Here is a 22,600-nt window from a genome sequence, read left to right on the forward strand (position 1 = left end):
AATTTTCTTTTTGTATGTCCTCCATTATAAGAAAAATGCTACGAGAACATATTAAAAACACAATTTTCCTTAGAGCAGATCTTTAATTCGTTGCGTTCAGAGTTTGGTTTGTGTTTAAGCGCCTTTGAGCCCAATTTTAAGTATTTTTTACAACACAGTTGTTGTGTTTCCCATGAACATGCTCAGATTTTCTTGAACAGCACAGATACTTTATAGCCACTGTTGTTTGTTGGTTTTTTTTGCATCGTCTCTTGTGAGATTCAGGCTCAGATCAGGTCTGGATGATGGAGAATGTGGACGGTAAATGACCAGCATCTACCACTTTACTGGGAGCCATGATGAAACCTCGAGATCAAACCAATACATTCATTTAACAGAATCAGAACATAAGTACGACGGAGTATTAGGGCCACCAAAAAAAAAAAAAAAGTAATATTAAGAGTTTTTTCTCGTAAAATTATGACTTTAAATCTCGTAAATTTACGACTTAAATCTTGTAGATTTACAAGGTTTTTTACTTTAAATCTCGTAAATTTACGAGATTAAAAGTCATAAATTTAGTCTATGACTTTTAAAGACATAAACATACAACTTTGTTTTCATAATTTAGCAGTTACGACTTTTTTCTCGTAAATTTACGAGTTTAAAGTTGTAATTTTTGTTACAAAGTGGCCCTAATTCCCCGTCATACATAAATGTTCTATTAAAGCCCTCATAAAAATATCAGGATTTTTTTATTTTTTGGAGTGCATATTCTCTCCAGCTGAAGTCCTTGAAGGTCTAAGCAACTCCAAATTGCCAAAAATAGTCCAATCAAGCAACGGCGGATCACTGCAGCAGACTAGTGAGGAGCCTTGAGGCAATAATCCCGGCGGCGAGGATGACGAGCATGAGCAGCAGCACCAAGCCTCGCCGCAGAACCAGCTGCTTCACCGACAGAACATCCCCCACTGTCTTGTTGGTGGCTTTAATCTCCTCTGGGATGCTCACCTTCTCGTATGTGCGGTCCTCCCCGTCACACGGGGGCGCCGTCACACTCACTTGGCTCTGATTATAGGCTGGAGAGAGAAAACGTTAACCTCTTGACCCGCATGTAAACTCAATCAATGGTCCAGAACTCACCTGTAGTTTCCATGCCGACCGCCTCCTTCTCGTCTTTTATCTGGACTCCTGCTCTCACCTGAGCCTGATCAGAAACACGCAGCACACATCAAAAACACGCCTAAACTTTCCGGTTGAAGATGCAGGTACACACCTCCTCTGAAGCTTTCTTCCAATTCAGTTTCCACAGATATATCAAGAAGAAAGTGGACTGCATGAACACACAGACTGTGAGTCCCGTCCACAGCCCTGCAGACGACACGAACAGTCTGAGAGAGTCCTGACAGACGGAACGGCGCCTCCACCGAAGCTGTCCTACCTTCCACGCTCATGTGGGCGGCAAACATCAGAGACACGCCGATAGGAACGCCGAACAGGTAGTAGCCCACCAGGTTGCACAGAGCACCGACCATCTGTTTGCCGGCTCCTCTGAGAATCCCGCCGGTGATTCCCTTCATGCAGACGTTCCAGTTTGGGATCAGATCGAAGAGGTTTTTACCGGGTTGAAATGTGGGTTCTTACCGCGATACAGTCAAAGAAATGCGTGAAGCCGAGGACAAAAACGACGCCAGGAGCCTTGTCCAGAATTTCTCTTAAAAAAAGCAGAAAAACATTGTTTTTGATCAGTTTATCCAAAAAAATCTACAAATAAAAAGATACCAAAAATGTAAAGTCACCACATTTAAAAAACAAACTTCAGTTCTCTAAAATAGAACCGATACAAAACATGTTCTCACTAGAGCTAAAGAAATTCGGCTTCTTCCTGATTTTGGTAAATATTTTGCCCAACATATTTGGGTTCCAACAAATCTGCCACTGAAACCTTCCAAAGATGTTTTACTTTAGGTAACATTTTACTTGTAAGGACACATTTTCTCTCTTCAATAACAAATTTTAAAGCAGTTTTTTGTTCAGTTTATGAATTATTTATTTTGTAAGAACCACTAATGAGACGCCTAAATGTTGCGTTCTTACACTCAGGGCCCACCCTGTGCATAGGTGACCTAGTCGGCCGCCTAGGTCGCCATCTGCTGGAGGGGGCACCAAATAGCAACAATTCTATATTAATTAAATTTTCTTTGTTAAACAATCTCACACAGCACTCATTTAATGTAAAAATATAAAAGTAATGATTAAAAAACGTAAATAAAATAACTCAAAAGTTTGATCTAATCGCTAACTCTGCAGTGCAGCGCCCCTCCCTTCCGTCACTGCTGCTGTCTAAGCTGGGTTGGGGGGAGGAGAGGGGCACGCAGTGTTACCGCTGTTAGTGCTTCTTTAAAACTTTAAGGATGAAAACAAGAAGAGGAGGAAACACGGGCGCAAAGCAAAGGTTTGTTTGTTTTACTTCTATAAAATTGCTTGGAAATTCACTCCCCGCTTCATTTTGGTCGAAAAAGACTCATTTAACGGTTGAAATACCCCTACCTTTTCCTGAGTTTTGGCTGAATGGTGGCCCAGTCAGTTAACGCGTGTTCTAACAAATGCACTCAGTCCAAGTCTGAATCTAAAATCCTGCAGGGGGCGCCAAATTCGTTTTCGCCTAGGGCGCCATGCAGCCCAGGGCTGGGCCTGCCTATGCTAGATATGACTTGATGTTCATTTTAACTTGGTTTAAATGACCAACTCTAACAGATTATGGTTCCATTTAGTGTCTCCTCAGTTTTCACAATGAGCAAAATGAATAAACATTAAGAGTTTTCACTTACTGGTCTGAGGTGAAAATGTATCCAATAACATCTTTGGTGGATCCCAGGATTGTTCCCATTATAAATGCATTTATGACTGCGAGAAAGGATAACAAAACATAAAAATGAGCTGATTTTTCTACATAATCAAAATAAAAATCCCAACAAAAACCAAGTTAAACAACTGAAAATACAGCTAAAATGTGATTTGGTGGCTGCATTCTGTGGATTTCCTCAGAGTTCATTTCTGCTCATTTAAGTTTTCCAGGTTAAAAACAAATTCCTTAAAATAATCCTCTGAAAGTTGAACTTTAAAGGGAACTAGGAGCGTAAAATAACAAATCGAGAAGAAAACCAATTTAATGATTGAATGTTCTAGAAATAAAAGTTGTTTTACCTTATCAAAAAACACTTTTTTACATATATATGAGATCATAAAAGTAACTGAATTATATTTACGACCTGAAGCAGCACATTATTGAAGAAAATGTTTTGGATGTCCTGATAATTCAGAGAAAATCAAAGTAGTTAATCTGTATTTAAATATCAAAGTTTAAAACAACTTTACTAATTGAAATGCAAAACTAAACAAAAATCTAAATACGCTCTTTAAAATGTAATTTTTTGGATGTTAAAGTCCTGAATTAAACGGAAAAAATTCCACCACCGCTAAAATAAACCATTTGGAATAGTTAGCATAAAACGACTATTACTATGCTAATCGCTACTTTTTAGTAAAATTTGAAAAAAAAGATCTTGATCTTTTCTAGAAAGTTGTGTTGACGATGAAGAAATAATAATATAAAAACATGATATGAATAAAAACATTTTGGCTAGATCAAATCTTTATGCCAAATAAGTGGTAGAAGATTACAATCTCTCAACTAACTCAGTTAAACAATGTGATGATAATTCACAGATTAAACAAGCAGAGTGACTTGCATCATAAATATTGTTTCAAGTTCATTTTTAGACTTAATGTGATGCAGAAAATGCAAAAAAAACTTTGTGCAGCGTCTATGTTGCTCAGTTTTAAGGCTGGTCTTTGACTGATGTGGGTGAGGGAAACTAATCTAAAATTTTCGATAGCTCCATCTACAGCAAAGTAAACGATACTGCCATCTTGTGTTTAGATGTGTTACTACAGAACCACACAGGCAGAAGTAAAAGAGGAAATCACAGTAAAAGCAAATCCTCATGTGAAACGTTAACAAAGAATGAAACTTTCACTATTAATCCAAAATAAAAGAGAACTTTGTGAGTAACATGTTCAAATGTAATGTTCTTACATGCACAGATGATGGGAACTTTACAGGACAGCTTGGCCTGCTCTACTTTTCCTGCACCAAGAGCATTTCCAACCCGAACACTGGCAGCTGCTGAGATTCCTAAAGGAAACTAAAAGAAAAAAAAGTACTTTTGGGTATATGTCTAAATAAAAAGACAACGATGTAAGTAAAAATCAAATTAATTTTGGAAAAGTTTGCTGAAATTGTTAATTTATTTGTTTTTTTAAATTATTATTAGAGGCTGAGAATTTGGTCCTCTTAATTTGCACTCAAAGGTCAAACTTTCTTCCAAATCAAGGTTGTCATTTAAGGCGGAATGAACCTGCAGGTCTGATCTCTGACCTAAAGGTTTAAACCAGGGGTATTCAAATCCAGGCCTCGAGGGCCGGTGTCCTACATGTTTTCCAACCAACCTTCCATTGAAGCTCCTTATTGGCTAAACATACCTGATCCTGGAAATTAGCAGCCAATAAGGAGCTTCAATGGAAGGTTGGTTGGAAAACATGTAGGACACCGGCCCTCGAGGTCTGGATTTGAATACCCCTGGTTTAAACCCTAAATCAACTCATTTTGGTTTTTGACCTCTATAAATGAGGCTTTAAAAGTGACGTCTGTTGGTCATTGACAAATAAACCTGTTTAACTCCTGAAAATATAGTCTACATTCGTCTGTATGCTGCCCTCTACAGGTTGAAACGATGTATTACAGTTGAATTTTGTGATTGGTCAACTGGTGTAAATCCCAGAAGTTCCACGTCATCATGCTCTGCAGCTCCAGTATAAAAGCCCCGCCCATCTTTGACTCTGTAACAGTCGGTTGTTAACTTAGCTTTAGCATGGTTCGTAGACCTTCAGTTTTCTAAAATCTACAGAGGTTGAGTGCAATTGGGATTGAATTCAGCGAACTCCGTCCCGGAGATGGATTTGGAATGAACGTTTTACTCGGGTTTGTTTGTTTAATACGTTAGCCTTTGTTAGCATTGATGCTAGCTGCATTTTACCACTCTCAGACATGAGTCCCTTTCGGACCTGCAAACCCTCAGCTGCGCTGAATCCTCAACCTCCTCAGAAAGAGAAACTTGCATCACTTTGCTCGGTACCACTATCCATATTGAACACTGAGCGCATGTTTCATTAAGCTAGTCTAACTATCAATCATAGATCCAAGCCAGACTTCTGCCGCTCAGTCTGCCTCCACCAGGCCCGCCCCCTTTTTGGCTTTTTTTTTTTTTCAAATCTGAGCTGACAATGGAGTTGGACTCCAACGGCCCTGTTTGGTTACCCTTTAAGCTGTCGTTACCATACTGACACTAGCATCAAAAGTTGGAAACACTCCAAATTAAGTATCAGCTTTATTGTCATGGTAAAGTGTTGATGCAATTAGCAGCATAGCCAGTACTGAGTTAGGGTTAGAGTACCAGTATCAGGATACGGTTCACGTCCTGATAAGCGTATAGTAAGCAAGCAGCCCTCAGACTGGTACTGGTTCGCGCCCTGAGGGTTTGGAATCCGTGATTTAATGGAAACAGCCAAAAAAACGTCAAAAAACGACGAGTTGAGGATCCCCAAAACCTCAAAAAGTGACACGGATGTTGTCGGCGAGACCTCCAGTATTAACACCAGTGATGTTAAAGGGTTAATAAGGTGTTGTTAGATGTCAAAGAAAGTAAAATGCAACATATTTAATGACGCTACAGTCTAGGAGTTGATGAAAAATCAATGGTTTACCATGTACGCGATCACAGCCAGCTGATACGCAACAGAATGGGCTCCCAGCTCAGCCTCACCAATCATCCCAGCCAAGAAACCCCCCACTTCAAATATCCACCATTCCAGACAGAGCATGAGCATGCTGGGGATGGCCAGCTTGACGAACGGCCCCCACTCCTGCAGACACTCCAGGGACCACCCTGCAGGTCAAAAAGACAAGTTTACAGTGAATCATGGCTGTAATCTATGGATCCATCCCACTTCACGGAGCTGATCAAGTCATGAAAGGTGAGATTGATCACTTGACTCAATGACTGACCTCCCCATGTGGCTTTATGCAGACCCTTTACGCAGATGTAGACAAACAGAAGCACAGCCAGCAGGAATTGGGAGATGGCATTAGCTGCTGCAGAACCGCTTGAAGACAGAAAAATTCAAAGATTAAACTAAAAATCTGGCATAAAAAAATAAATCAAGTACTGAAGCACCAATTTAAACTTACGCAACTCCCAGATCAAGCGGGTAGAGTAAGACATAGTTAATTATTGCGTTAAAGATGTTTCCAATGGCTCCAGTTATGACTTGAGGCCATATGATCCTCTGGAAACAATTTAGAAATCTGCAGTTAGTGTAAATGTTCATTACTGAACCCTTCAACCTTTGTGTGTAAGTGTATGTCACCTGATTCTGGAGGTATCGGCTCTGCAGCTGGTACATGAAAGAAGCCTGAAACAGAGTCAGAGGAGCGTCAGAAGAAGAGAAGATTTAACAAAAACGAATTGGTTAAGTGGACAGAATTTGCAGTATATCCAGCAATAACTCTAAGAAAGTCAATAGGTTAGTAATTACTTGTTTTTAATGAATTCCAGAATACTGGTCGCAAAAATTTAGAGTTTCCATTTTTGCAAGACTGTGCTAATGTTATGACTTCAGGCTTTCTTAGCTATTGCTTGAAACTCACAGTAACAACAGTGGGCGACACGAGACTCCAGTCAATGTATTGCATGTGAAAGAAAAGAAATCTCTAAGCAACGTGGTTCGCTCTGCCAGCAGGACTATCAGATACAACCTTCCAGTCTTGGAAACTATTAATAAATCTTCTAACTTGTGCAACTCGGATTATAAAGGATCTCTCTGGTCATCCTGCCACTGGATGTTTGACCTTCTAATGTCTGGCAGAAGATATCGCACTATTAAATGTGCAACATGGTAGAAGCCTCTTTCCTCAGGCTGTGAGGTCTTTGAATGAAGCAAAAAGAGGAGTAGCTAGGCTGCACTTAAGTGCTTCAATTAATTTATCTATTTTAATATGTTTTTTTTTGTTAATATTTCTCTTATCAAGTGCTTCTAATTTATCTATTTATGCTTTTAATATCTGTGTTTTTGTTGTCTGTGTTTGGAGCCCTCCAGTTGGTGTTCCAATATGATTTAACTATTACAAATGGCAAATAAATTGATTCTGATGTGGACTCTCAGATTAACTCTAACCTTTCTTTACAACATCTGGAAAAACTTCTTTTTCTTTGCATGACTTTCAGATTATAATCTATTCTTTCATCACAACTTGTTTAGATTACTCAGCCGCAAGCTCCACATTTGACTGCAGTTAGTCCAAAATGCAGCTCAAGTACTAATCCAGGCATCAGCTCTATCCTCACTCCTCATCTTCCAGTTTATCAAGGCGATTCCTTTGTTTGTTTTTTTTATCATCTTCAAGGTTTTGCGCCGCAGAATCTCTCCGACCTTGTCCTTACACTCATTCTTGCTCTTTGAAGTCCACGGGTCTGTCTCCACTTGAGATTCCCAATAAACCAGAAGGAAATCTCAAGGTTATTTTGGGTTTTCTATCATTGAACCAAAACAGAGACAGACTGGTTCTTTTTCGGTTCTTGGCTAAGATTTTGGTTTTACTATCATTTCGGGTTTTAGTTTTATGGTTTGTTGTGTTTCATGTTGTATCTTTTAATCTACATCTATGTACAGAACTTTTGTAACTGTGTTGCTTTCAAAGTTCTGTATAAATAAAGTTGGTTATGTTTTGATGGAAGCTGATAAAAGCAGCCCTGCTGTGTGCGGCTGCGACTCTCCCGGGTGGATTACTCGGCCTGTCGCAGTCTTCCCTTTAGAGGGTTTTAAATGGGAATCATTCTGATTTTAACCTTTAGAGCAAGTTTATCGTAACACGTAAAACATACAAAAATCTACCCTAAAACTGCAAAAACCCTTCCAGGGATCCTTTAAATGTCTGATTGTTCTGCTTTAATCGTTTGATAATGTTTGATAACTTGAATCTTTGAACTCACTGGCAGCGAAGGCATGAAGATGTTCACATACAGCTGGGAGAGTCTTCATCCAAGAAAACAAGCACAAGAAAGATTCAGAGAAAACGACAACACAGTTAGGTCAACATAATTTCTGCTTTTCAGTATTTTGTCATTTCAAAACAATAATAAAGTAAAAAAATATATATATATTTTCTGAAAGGAAAAAGTAACAAAAAAAAATAGTCACAGTCTACTTTAAAGACCAACTCCGATCATCTTTTGAGCTATTTTCAAGTGTTCTTGGTATCTTTTTTAAAGAATGATTTTGATTTTTATGGAGTTATTATTGCACTAACTTTATTACAATTTATTTAACCACCTAAAAACAGCCCATTCATTTATGTTCTTCGCAGGGGAGGGTTTTTTTTTTTTGATTGTCGCATTTAAAGTACTAAACACGACATCATGGCCTTTCCGTTGACATATGGTGAATTTGGGTGGGATATTGGGAAACTTTTTAATTATTGTGGAGTCAAAATGAAGAATACAGAGGACTTAAATTCATGGGCTGGTTCTCAGGAGGCAATATAGTTTATCAGACATTTATCGCATCATTCACTAGGGCTGCTACGATTAGTCGACTAATCAATGACTAATCGACCAATAAAATAGTCGACGACTAATTTAATAATCGATTAGTCGTTACTTTATATTTTATGGAGTCAGAGTGTTGTAAAGTTGAAAATTATATTGGCATTTTCCAGCTTTTTTGGCATTATTAAAGTTCTTTTAGGCTAATTTGGATATTAGCTAATATTTGAGCTGTATGCTAGCTAATTTAGCTAATTTAGGCTTTTTTAGGCTAATTTGAAGTTCACCTAATTTTTCGGCTCCAAGCTAGCTTGGCCAATTTAACGTTTTTTTTGTTTTGTTTTGTTTTTTAGACTATTTCAGAATTTAGCTAATATTTCAGCTGCATGCTAGCTATTTTAGCTAATTTGGGCTTTTTTTTGTTTTTTAGGCTATTTTGGAATAGCTTTTATTTTAGCTGACTATCAGCTTCAGTGTTTTCAGCTATTAGCTTTAGCGATTTCAGCTATCAGCAGCCAATTCAGCTTAAAGCATTCACACTAGCATTATTGCAGGTAATGCTATTTATCTAGTGTTTAGTTAATTTAAAACTAATGATAGTTAAGATGTGTGCTTTACATCCAGTATACGAATGATCCTATTAGTAGACAAATCGGAAAAATAATGTGATTAGTTGACTAGTTTGTAGCAGCACTATTATTCACTTTGTTTGTTATATGATATTGTTTGTAGTTAGGACGTTTGCTGTACATGTGTGAATTTGATTTGTTCGAATCAACATTTTTCCACTTTTTAATTTAAATTTTATTATGAGTTTTGCAGATTCATCTCTCTGGACAAAAATAGCATAATTTTATTTAATCTTCTTTGATAAGAACGGACTTCTGCGATGCTGCAGACGGCTGACCTGGAGACCTCTGGGTTCTGCTTGAAGGCGAGCAGCAGAGGCTCGGTGTTGATGAGGACCGCCCAGCAGGGGAAGCAGGCGAGCAGCAGAATCAGAACCCCCCTCTGCAGAATCACACCGACCCGCTTCAGGTTTCCGCTCCCAAACGTCTCCATGAAACAAAGAGAGCAGGATCCCAGCTGAGTGCACGACTGACCAAGGAAAACGAACCTGATCCAAAAGCTAACTGAAGGACGAGCTGGGAACCCAGCAGCGGCTCGTCTCAGAGGAATACCTGCGAGATGAGGGTATCACAGGTTAACGACAGGCCGGTGCCAATGGAAATACCTGTGACGTTGATGATCTGCAGAGGAAACAAAGACGTGCATCAAGAACTGGGAAGCAGCAGCGCTTCGTGCTGCGTTCCAAGTAAAGACAGATCTCCTTACCGCAATGGACAGAGACACGCTCGCCAGCTCTATTTTCCCAAGGTGACCGCAGAACACCATGCTGACGAAACTGATCAAGAAGACCATGAGCTGGGAAATGATCTGGAGGAAAAAAGATCCAGAGAACATCAGAGGTAACTGGCTTAGTACTTATTTTATTTTTCAGACTTCAGAGGATGAAATAACAAGAGTATCTTCTGCAAAGACACTTTGTTCACATTCACACTGTCATTCATTCACATTTGGAGCTGCAGGTAAAACCATAACCTTCACTTTAGCCAACATTAACTCCAATTAAGAAACTTTAACTAAAAAACACCACAGTAGGGTTGATGAGAACGGGTCAAACTGGTGGAAACAAGTTTATCCCACTAGTTCAGGAATTGAACCAACAACTCTCAAGTCAGAAGTTCTAAATAGGGTCTGATTATAATTTCCAGAAACGATTAAATTCGATTCACAAGAGCCTGGATCAACTCAATTTCGATTTTTTTGAAATTTTTCGATTTTTCAATTGAATAATGAGTTTACACATTTATACACATTTGTTTAGAAATACATTATGTAATCTACTATATGTTTTGAATATATTTATATTATTTTGATACAGTTCACATACTGTAAAATGTATTAATGAAATAATGAGATTGTTAATATCATACAGTGTTACATGGATTCTCTAAAGAAGTTCTAGCAAAAACGTTCATTAACATTGTAAACATTGTTCTGCTTCTCCAGGAGGGCCTTTCAGTTTGGCCACTAGGTGGCGATCACGCTATAGCATTACACCTTATTCTAGAAGAAGAAGAAAGTATGTGGAAAAAACGATGTTTTAGACCACAAATGGTTACTTCAAAAAATATTTCCTTAAAAGATTGTTTAAAATAAATACCTGTGAGTTTTTAAAGATGTTCAGCAAAGTGTGTTTAGGTCGACCTAGCAGTAGCATAAGCCGACCTATGAGAAATTCCATTAAACGTTAGCATCAAGCTAGCAGACTTTAGCTTTATGTGCTAAATTGATTTATATTTTTATGAATCGGTTATTATTCTGTTAACCTTAAATCAGCTTAAAGATAAGCTTACATACTAGCACTTATCCGCCAACTACAATTGGTAGACTCTTGGTGCGCAAAGTCAAAGGAACTGGTGTTTGGCGCATTCTAGTTTGGTCATAGTGTTAAGCTATGTTCACAATACTCTCTGGAAGACACATTCAAGTGGCAACTTCCAATGAAAACACATATTTTGAGCTTTCACGCTCAAAACTCTTGGTGTTCAACGTTGTGGAAAGTCAAAGAGTCCAAATTCTAAAAATCTTGCTCCAGGTTTTTTTATTTTCACAGCTCTGTTCCTTTAATTGTCTGTCTTGGTGTCATATTATTCCAACCAGGCACAAAACGCAATTGTTAATTTCTCCTTTGTGATCATGTTCCGTGTTTTGACATGTCTGTATCAATTAAACGTGACAATTCAATTCAATCTTTATTTATAAAGCACTTTTCATGGCCCGCACCAGTTCAAGGCGCTGTACATAGGAGACAAATGAAAAAAAAAAAGTTTAAACATCCAAAAACAAACAAGTTCCCATTCAAGCCCGTTCCCCCCCCGCCACCCACAAACCTTGACCCTAAAAACAATATATTCCAAAAGGCTCTGCTGTATAAAAATGGTATTGTGGGGATCCACTTAATCCCGGGGGAATGTTCACATACACGGGGCATCGCTACACCTCAAACCAAAACCAGGAGGGCAAAGGGCCCCCACCACCGCCATTAAACCATGGTGCTGACCCGTGCCCCCTCCAGTCAAAGTGAGCACCGCAACATCTAGACCCAGAAGCAGGGCCAGCAAAACCCCAAACAAAGAGGATCCCATGAGGAAACACTTTCAGCGCAGAATTAATGAACGGCCAGTTTGTACAGAAAGTCTGCAACCGGACCTAAAAACGTTCGTAGTGATGGTTGATCACGAGCGCTCTGGACGCGGAAGCCCAAAAGTCTGATGCATAGACTTTTCATTGAAAATGGCGGCTTGAATGTGAGTCGACGCAGCCGGGCGTGTAAGCACCTTAAAAGAAAAAGTCTGGATCACTTTGACATTTCACACCAAGCTTCTTCAAACTGTAGAAAAATAGTAGAAATAGAAGAAGAAGAAGAAGCCCCTTCCTGCTTGTTCAGTGTGAACACCATGGGCTATATTAGCACGTTCTTGAACTTGCGTCACATAACCTCTGTGACTAGCTTTAGGCTTTTTTGATTGAAGGCCATTTAGGTGTTTAGGTATTTCCATATTTACCAAGAAATACAAGTTTTAAACAGAAATAGGTTCATCCTTTCTGTTCCCTTAGTTCTAATATGCTTGATTATAACAGCTTCATTGTAGCCCGCCCATTGAATAAATAAATTAAATTCAATTTAGATTGCATCTAATTATCAATAACTGCATTCCTTTAACCCACTCAAGTTTTTTTTAAGTTCAAATAATATCTTAGTTTTGCTTTTCTATATTCAAAATGTCTCATGTCAAACTCATTTATGGTCATTTTTTTAGTAAGGTGTGTGTATTTTTATAATATTGCATGTTTTTTGCTGCAAGTTATGCTTTAAAAAATTCCTATTTAAATGTTTCATAAAATTTGAAGTTATTTCAGTTAAACTTTTTAAATGCATATATGCAAAAGTGGCTTTTAAATGAAAAATAAATAAATAAAATTGGTTTAATTCAAATACAAATATTGATGAATAAGTAGAGCTCTCACCACAGGTCCCGCCAGTCTGAACAAATGGATCAGCTCGTTGCGGTACTCCTCTGGAATCAAGCCCCGCATTCTCTCCCGGCAGGAGCCCCGACTCTTCCCGCAGTCCTGGGCGCCAGAGTCCGCCTCTGCGGACTTCATGTCCACCGCCGGCCCATCGGGATGCGTCTTCGGTGTTTTACCGGAACCTTCCATGACTGCGGCGGCCTCAGGAGCCTTCTGGTGCGGACAGGGCCAGAGAGAGAGCCGGGGGAAAACATTTATGTTTATGTTTCAGGAGCCGGGCGGTGGGCACGTGCTGGGGGGCGGAGTCAAGGTCCTGGAGCCAATCAGCTTTCGCTATATTTTGGGGAGTGTCGCTGCTATTGGGGCTTGTGCTGCGTTCACGTTCACACTTCTGCTCATTTGGATGTCATGTAACTGCTCTACAGTTTAGCCAAAGTACAAAGTGTAACCACTTGTACTATTTTATAACATTTATAGGAAAACATCTTCATTTTTGAAGAAACAACATCCTCTCAGAATATATTAGTGTGTATGAAAACTACATTGTTAACAGTATTGCACAAGTATGTCATTTAATTTCTGAATTATTGTGAAAATGTATCCTGATAATAATCAGAATGATTAAATAAATTCTGCATTTGATCTGATCAAAACCGGATTATGAAAATTGTGCAAAAATATAAAATTAAATAACTAAGTAGGGGTGGGATAATATAAATTCCCACCTATTCCCACTCATTTTAAGCTATAAATCAATTATTTAATTCAAGTAACTACTTGAATCAATTTGACCTCAGTTAATAATCTCTGTATTTAAAAAATCAAATGTGTCCTTAATGTGTCTTTGATAAAGCTGTGATTTTTAAAAGTTCATTCTTGAAATAAACTCAAAAATCACATCAAATCCTGTGAAGTTTGAAGAGGTTAAATCAAGAAAGTTTTTGTCAGAGCGTTTTAGACCATTATTAAATCTTGTTTATTTATTTTTTTTATTTCGCAGGACTGTAGAAACTTTTTATTTGTTCAGTTTTTCTCCAAAGTTCATGTTAAGTTTACATTCATGTCACTGTTTCTGAGGTTTTGGCTATAAAAAGGTAAAAATCTATAGTTATTTAAATTGAAGTAAAAGAAAAATGACAACAATCCAGTATGTTTTTTAAAAAAAATGATGGAAACTAAATAGGAAGACTGTTGCATAATACAACATGAGGACACAAATGTGCAAAGTTCAGCTCTTTTGTACAGTAAATATAAAGTTGTAGTTTGGAATAGAAATATTTTTTGTAATTATGAGAAATAATAATTTTTTTAAAAGCGCAAAAATAGTAAACTTTAAAAACAATTACAGCAATTGAAGCCTAAACAAATATGGTTTTAACATCAAATTGATTGTGTTTAGTAAGAAATTTGCCAAAAATACTCTTTGCCCTGCACAGAGGTGTGAGTATCAACATATGGGATGCTGGAATAAACTAAAAAACTCAGATAAAAAGTTAAGGATATGTGTAATTTATTTGGCAAATAGTCACATGAGTCGGAAAAACTATCTCTGTAAATTATATGAGGAAATTCATGAGAAAGTCTTCAAATTCAGTATTTTTTACTTAGATCAGCAAAAAGTCTTCATATTTTTTATTCATGGTCTATGTTTTCCTCTTTTATAGTAATTTAAAAAAAATGGCAATGAGCTGTAATATTAGAATTACATTATAGCTATTTTGGAGTTTAGCTTCTATTTTAGCAAAACGCTAACATATTTGACTATTTAGTTTACTGAGGAATTTTAGGTAATTTTCCAGTTTAGCTCGTATTTAACCAACAGACAAACTTTTTTTGCATAATGGCATGTATTAGGGATTTTTAAGCAATTTTACTTCAAATTTTTCTGAAGTTTAGGTCAACTTCTGCACTATTTCATAGTTGTTTAATTAAATTTCCAGTCTTTCAGAAAATGTAACATTTTGCAAATAGCTTTTGCATTTTCAGCAAATCCCTTCAGCAATTAAAGTAAATTATATCACCATTCTCTTAGCATCATTCAAAAGCTTCATCATCTTCAGCGACTGCATTCAGCAAAAAGCATTCACACAAACATTATCGCAGGTAATGCTACTTTTTAGTTAAGGTTGTGTTTGAATTCTTCACCTCTCACAACTTAAAAAACAGTGTCCATGAATGCTCGCAAGATTAGTGAATTCAAACTGCAATGCATTGAATCATTTATCTAATAAAAAAACATGCATTTGAATTTTGAATAAATTCAATCTTCAGAACACAATGGATTCATAAACAGTCTTCATAAACTCTCTATATCTATGAAGTTTTTACCTCAGGAAATCGGTGAAGTCGTATTTGCTATTCAAAAAATAAAAAAAAAGAAGAAGAAAGTTGTGAGTATGATGTCTGAATTGCTTTTAAAATCCAGAAGACTATATGGTACCACACACACACATGGTGTAGATGTTTGAGTCTAGATGTTAAATTGTTCGAGGTCTATTAGAATAAACCACAAAAAAAAGTGCAACATGTAATTTAGAGTTCAAAATAATAGATAAATGAACCACCTGTATGTCAGTGCTTAGATAAGTTTTTTTTAACAAGCTTTATTAACATATCAATGAACATTATTAATGTGTTTATAGGGTGTTAGTAAGACATTTATTTGCACGATAACCCAGATAAGGTTAATTAAGATACTTAGGGAGATTCATTACTATGGTCTACGAAGGCAATAGTAATAAACTGCTTACAAGCTTAACAAATGTATTAACTATCTCTATCAACATTATACTGAGTGTTTTGCAACACCTCTTCTAAAGTGTTACCAATTTTTCTAATGAAAAACTGAGCTGTGGGTGTTACAGAGGTCGTTTCTATCATTAAATCTCCTGAAGACTTCACAAAAGTGCAAAAAAAAAAAATTCAACATCAGTCCCGGAGATGTGCTGGTCCATTATGTAAGGAGTTGCATGCGAGTTCTCAGAAGGATTATTCTTTTAAATCTCATTTTAACAGGCAGATCAGTAAGTTTCTGATGAGGACTCCAGCTATGAAGATCAAGATTTAAAGCGTCAGGGTCACGCCACAGGACCAGCTACTCTTCTGACAAAGCCTTAGCGCTGAACTCTGTCTGCCTGCAGTGGTGGTGGACGAGTGGAGGAACGTCTTCCTCCTGGAGAGCATCCAGCTTTCTGCAGGGTTGAGATACAGAATGTGACAAGGATTTGTCAGCAATGTTTAACGTCATGACGCAGGTCTCAGTAACGTTTTTTGGTGCATAATCTCACCCGAGTTTTCCCACCCAAACATCTATGTGGATGTGGACTCCTGCTCACATCGGTAATTCCTCTAAATCAAAAACTGCAAAAACTATATTTTAACTTTAACTTTTTTGAGAACAGAAAATGTTTTTATCTCCTGTGAAGCCTTATTCAGTCAAGTGTGCACAAAAATGTAATAATGAAAACCATCCGCCCATTCCTGGAAAGTCCAGTCCACAGTTATCTTGGAATATCTCTTGGAACATAGTAGACAAAATAATTGGTAAACTACATCCACACTATCCTTGAGTTATTAATCATTTTTGCAATTTAAAAAAAAAAAATACTGTAAAATGTAACCAAAAATGCTTCATATTTTTGTATAAAATTGACAACTAAACACAGTCACTAAAAAATAAAGAGATGAAATAGCCTCTGGATTTATTAGCATTGACAAAATATATCCTTACATACAAAAACTGATTTATCTTAATACACTTTGTGTCTTTTGCCTTTGATTGTTCATATATCTAATTATTAAAGAGACCTAAAGTTGAAAAAAAAAATAAAAACATCTTTTTTTCAATTAAGAAAAAAAAATAACTATTACAAAATATGCTGCTTTTGCACTGCAAAGCAATTTTTTGCATCTACACAAAAAGTAGCTATGGATTATGGAGCCTTTAAAGTGACATTAAAGTAAAAAAAAAAAAAAATAGATGGAAGTAAAAACTGTTTTTTATTTCCCTAAAATTTGAAGTTAAAAAAAATCTGGTTACTAACTTGTGTGCACCGAATATTAACTGGTCTGCACCAGTTACTATCTAGTGCACACTAGTTAGTAACCATAAAAAAAGGTTTCTTTTACTTCAGTTTTTAGAAAAAAAAAATAATAATTTAAATATTTTTTGTTACTAAATGGTGTGCACCTGTTACTATCTGGTAGGCACTAATTAGTAACCATTTTTTTTTTTATTTCTATAAATTTGAAGTTAAAAAAAATCTGGTTACTACCGTGTGCACACAAGTTAGTAACCAGAAAAAAATGTTTCTTTTACTTCAGTTTTCAGAAAAAAAACAAACTTTTTTTGTTACTAACTGGTGTGCATCAGATAGTAACTGGTGTGCACCAGATAGTAACAAAACAACAAACTCTTTTGTTACTAACTGATGTGAACCAGATAGTGACAGGTCCACACCAGTTACTATCTGGTACACACTAGTTAGTAACCAAAAAATGTATTTTTTTATTTCTCTAAAATTTGAAGTTAAAAACAAAAAAATCTGGTTACTATCTGGTGTGCACCAGATATTAACTGGTGCTCATCATTTACTATCTAGTGAACACAAGTTAGAAACCAGAAAAAAAATGTTTCTTTTACTTCAGTTTTTAGAAAAAAACAACAAAATTTTTTTTGTTACTAACTAGTAACTAGTTAGTAACAAAAAAAAATTATTTTTTTACTTTGAGTTTTAGATAAAAAAATAAAAATGTTTTGGTTGCTTATTGGTGCACACCAGTTACTACAGTGGCGGTTCTACACTGAATTACTCCCCGGGCGAGGGCGTATTTTTTAACTCCACATTTTGACAAAAACAATTGCTAAAATAAATTAAATGCAATATAAATGACTTGTTTTCTATAGTGTATCCACAATGTTTGCAGATTTTTTGTAATTTTGTGAGTTCCTGCTTCACTGTCAGTGTCCTTAATGTTTGCAGCTTTCCTGCCTCTCTACAGTTACACAATGTGTGATCATAGCTGCAGCTCCAACTGCCCATCATTGTGAACATCAACTGTAAATCATTCTGAAGGTGAAACATCAGTGAACCCAGAGGGAATGTTCAGTTCTTCAGAGAGGTAAGAGTCTTATAAATGATTTCCAGGCAACTTATGTAACGTTTCTGGGTTTTCAGTCTTGAAATAGAAAAATCATGTGATATGCGTCCCCACTACTGATCGTCTTCCTTGACACATCTTGGATTTAGCTAATCTGAGAATTAAAATAATAGTGGTCAGATCATCACTAGTGTGCGATTTCAGTGTTTTGTTAACATTGAAGCTGCTTAAAACCTCACAGTTTTCATGCTCATGAGTCAGCATCTTAGTTAATTAATGACTGTCTAAAAACCTGTTATGCAACAGACTGCAGCCAAAGCTAATTTCATGTTCTTCCAAAAAAATGAGAGCAAGTTTGTTCGTCTGGAAACATTCTGATCTGGGGGTTAAAAAAAATATTAAATTTCTGGCTCCTCTGATACAATTTGCGGCAAAAACAGAGACAGTTAATTAAGTTGATGAAAATTGTGTTTTTAACATGTTCTGGTGGCATTTTTCCTCATGATGGGAGGCTATAATCGGAGGACCACAAGTTGTTTACCGCTCTCCATTCTAATGCATCCACTTGCAAACAAATAGATCCATGAACGTCTTTGTTTTCAATTGTTTGAGCTGATATCTGGCTCAGAACTGTACAGCTCCGATATTACTCTCCATTTTTATTGCACTGATAATGTTAGGTTTGGGTTTTTATGGGCTAGAGCAGTGGTCTTCAACCTGTAATGGTAAAAGAGCCAATTCCATACTCACAACAACCCAGTCGGAGCCTCAAAGTCTCTATTTACCCTTAAAAAAAGAAGAAATTAAACATTTTTTATGTTAATATTATAATAAAAATAAGCGAACTGTATTTTTTTGGCATAAAGGAAACATAAACAAACATAAAATATCATTTTTTGCTAAATATGAGAGTTCAGAGGTTCACATGACTTCCTTTCAAAATAAAAGACACCCTGTGTCATGTAGGATTATCTCAATGCAGCAAATGTGAAAAAACAAAAAAACAGTTAATATTACCAGTTGTGGTTTATCTCAGTCGAAAATCTAATCCAAATTAAACCAGAGCTCATTGAATAATCCTTACTGTATTTTTATTTACTGTAAGATCCACTTAAAATCCTTAAATTTGTCCAAAAATCTGCTTTATAATGTGGTGCCTCTTAATTCCGGTTGGGTTTACTGACCTCAAAAAATCTGTCAAAATGTGTGACTTGTGATACGTTTGTCCATCAGCTGTTTGTCATTTAGTTAAATAAAGCTTTACTTAAAAAAAAAGGCTTTTTTAGCAATAAAAACTATTGTTTTTCTGTAACCAGAGAGCCATAATGGATGGGCAAAAGAGCCACATGTGTCCCTGGAGCCGCAGGTTGGAGACCCCTGAGCTAAACAAAGGAATGATGGGAAATTAGGGGAGGCTTACTTCCTGCACACAAATCACAGGTGGATTTCTAATGAAACTCCTGCAGAAACTATATAGAGAACAACACAGTTTTCTTCTATTTTTGATAAATTCACCATAATCATAAATAAAATATCACCAGGAACACTTTACCAATAAGATGAGGCTGCAAGACAAGCAGGAGATGTCCAACTTTCAAACCGACAAAGCATGTTGGATTCAAAGAGATCTCACATGACACTCCGCGGCTGTTCAGGTGGCACAAACAGGATTTAATGTTACGCTTCATTAAAAATAAAACCACAATTTGCCACATTTTCACAACTGCAGTGTTTTTCTTTCTTGTTCTACTGCAAATACCTGCAGTGGCGAGTACCACACACCGGTTCTGACACGCCCTGAAGTCAGAAACGTGGAGAAGGGTTCCCAGAAGGCACAAGACAGACACACATCTGATCTGGAATAATTTGGGATTATGGGTGTTCTCACTCGATGTTCTGGAACATCTGTTTCATAATAAAAAGGTCAAAGTGAAGAGCAACACTTGATATGACTGTTTCAGTAGAAGCTGCAGCCAGAAGGTGATCAGCTTTCTGTCAAGAGTCAAAAGCTGAAGGTGTGGCTGTTTTGTTGACTTAAAAACCTTCTTAGTGAAGGAATCAGTGGATGATTTTATTTCATTTATTAGACAGGAAAAGATTAAAAAAATAATCTACCCCGACTTTCTTTTAACCCTTTAACATCAGTGTTTATCTTCTTTGATTTACTGTAATTTTTTTAACTGATAACACTCATTTTGATGGGTGAGCCAATACTTTTGGTAACAGGCTAAAGTGTATGATAACATATCGCCAATGTCACATTAAAGAACAAATTATTTATGAAGTATGATTTATTTTTGTGAGCTCTTTTCCTGCATGGAAGAAAGACATCTCGATCTCTGAGGCTCCGCCTTTTCTCTTTGTGGGTGCCGCCCATTTCATGCTGTCATCCTAGAGCCATCCTCGGCAGTGTGTCTGGCCCACAAAAACAAACAAAATCCAAACTTTTGCAAAGATGGATGTGCATATTGTGCAGATCAATTTAGCTCCATAGAAAAGGTGGGCGTGTGTGTTAGCTTGGGGGCGGTGCTGGCAGCGCACTCTTCCTGGAAGGGGCTGTTCCCCACTTTGTGATGTCATAATGTGAGGACCTGCTCCTTCTCGTGGATTGGGAGGGGCTTGTGCTCAGGGAGCGGGCTTGTAGAAGAATAATAATGTGTGAATGGAACAAAATACAGCTTTGGGAAATTAAAAGTTTATTTTTCAAACTGCATAGTTTGGTGACGAATGAGCTCGTACAAACAAATAAAGAAGAATCTTAAAAAATCAAATGGTTACAAATGTTTTTTAAAATTGCACAGACAGGGGTGTCACATGACCATTTACTTGGGCCTCGATGGGTTTTAAAATCCTTAAAAATCCCAGTTATATGGATTTTTTTTTTAACTTTGGATTCAAGAAAAAGTTTTTCAAAGGTGCTAAAAAAACACGCAGAGCATCAGTTTTACTGAGTTACTCTCATCAAATTGCACGTTAAACTCGCCTGCAGGCGAAATGCTAGAAATTATTTATTAAATGGACAGTGCTGAACACCTTTGTCAAGACTACACAACTATGTTGTTAAAATGTTGACAAACTGTCTGTAGACTCTCATTGATTCCATCAGTTTCTCCTCTTCTCCTGGAAGTTTTCTCAGTTCTGAATTGACGAGTTAATGAATTGAGAAAACCTCGTGGAGAAAACGAGGGACGTCTTCAATAATAAAAGATAAACCAAGTCCAGCTTTTTACCTTCAGTTGATAAATTATATTTCTACCTTAGGAGTTACTGTGTAAACCATGAAACCCAGCAGCAGAACCCACAGCCTAACCTCACTTCTTCTCCTTGATTTAACTCCAAAATATCCTTCAGACAAATCGTGAGAATAATCAGGAAATCCCGGCTTGATCAACACGATTAAGAGAGGAGTCTTAAATAAAATGGTGTCATAACAGATCTAGATGGTAAATGTTTAAATGATTCGTGTAGAATGGATAAATCTGAGATTGAAGATCAAACTTTCCATTGTGGATTTAAGTCTGAAGTGGTGTCAAATAAACTGTTTTCTGAAGAAGTTAAAACTGCAATAGAAAAGATACTACAGCTAACACTGGGTAGTATTTTATTTCTATTGGCTTTATGTTAGAAAACTAAATGCACATTTATTGATCGTAGTTTATTAACTGAGAAAAGATGAACTGCACACGCTCGGAAAACAAATGAACAAATCTAAAGCGACCCAATGGTTGAAACAAATGTTATTCTGACTTCCTTTGCAAAGAATATCTTATATCCATAAAGTTATAGTGTCTATTCTAGGCCCGGGTTGAAATCAGTTTAAGCTTTATAGATCAATAATCCATAAAAGTACAGGCCGATCTAGCGCATAACGCTAAAGTTCACTAGCTTGATGCTAACGTATAATGGAATTCCCCATAGGATGGCTAATGCTAACGCTCGGTTGACCTAAACATATATGGCTTTTTCTCATCTCTTTGGTTTTATGATGAATAAAAACACTTCATGCTGAACAAACAGAACATTCATCAACACTCAAGATTTTCGCTACATTTTTGACAGATTTAAGCTTGTTTTCACTGTTTTTCAGCAAAGATGGGATCTTTCTGCAGCTTTTTCTGCACTTTATGAAATTATGGGCTGTATTCTGTTCCATGAAAATGATTTTCAATCTTTTAAATGTTCTTGTCTTTGAACATTTCAGCAGTTTTTTAGTGAGATGTTGTGGAGCTTTTATTTTGTAAATCTGTTTCCTGTCAGAGCTGGTTAATGCTAACCCTTTTAGCTGAATTAACTTCAGGCTAAGTGCGCAGACATTTTTTTTATTTATTTATTTTTATTTTATTCTTTTTTGATAGCACAATTGCCACCGAGTGGCCAAACTGAAACGTACGGTGGTCGATACGGCTCACATAAAAGCAAAAGCTACAACACAACGACAAAAGCTGAAGTAACACAAAAATACTGAAAATATTAAACAAACATAACATTCAGGTGTGTAAGATAAAAGTACAAAAACATCTGACTGATGTATGAAATGTGAATTTAGACTCACACTTTTGTGTGTTTGATGCTTCAAAAATGCACTATAGAAAATTATTGCTTTTGTCAATTCATTTGGTTAATTTCTTCAGTTCACAATTTAACATAAAATTGTTTTTAGTTTGACATTTTTCTTTTAAGACAGATAAATAAACTACAGTAAGTTTTTGTTTTGCTATATTTAAAAAATAAACAGTGACACATGCAGCGAACACAGTAAA

The 22,600-nt window shown here is 36.7% G+C and overlaps 1 protein-coding gene across 2 annotated transcripts; it reads right to left on the reverse strand.

The window, feature by feature from the left end:
• Positions 1-543: 543 nt before the first annotated feature.
• LOC112156940 (multidrug and toxin extrusion protein 1) lies at positions 544-13,040 on the reverse strand. Of its 2 annotated transcripts, XM_024289309.2 has the most exons (16): positions 12,738-13,038; positions 9,978-10,079; positions 9,824-9,892; positions 9,550-9,698; positions 8,091-8,133; positions 6,469-6,513; positions 6,290-6,387; positions 6,107-6,204; positions 5,806-5,987; positions 4,079-4,187; positions 2,811-2,886; positions 1,624-1,693; positions 1,421-1,553; positions 1,256-1,350; positions 1,123-1,186; positions 545-1,058 (listed from the first exon to the last, which is right to left on the reverse strand). In XM_024289309.2, exons 1-16 carry the CDS (start codon positions 12,927-12,929, stop codon positions 829-831), a joined length of 1,755 nt encoding a protein of 584 aa, XP_024145077.1. In that variant the 5' UTR covers positions 12,930-13,038; the 3' UTR covers positions 545-828. The 2 variants fall into 2 exon arrangements, with proteins under 2 accessions (XP_024145076.1, XP_024145077.1); XM_024289308.2 differs by having other exon boundaries at positions 544-1,058; positions 6,290-6,513; positions 12,738-13,040.
• Between the last annotated feature and the right edge of the window lie 9,560 nt (positions 13,041-22,600).

This window comes from Oryzias melastigma, linkage group LG1 (assembly GCF_002922805.2).
Source record: "Oryzias melastigma strain HK-1 linkage group LG1, ASM292280v2, whole genome shotgun sequence".
NCBI classification, from domain to species: domain Eukaryota; kingdom Metazoa; phylum Chordata; class Actinopteri; order Beloniformes; family Adrianichthyidae; genus Oryzias; species Oryzias melastigma.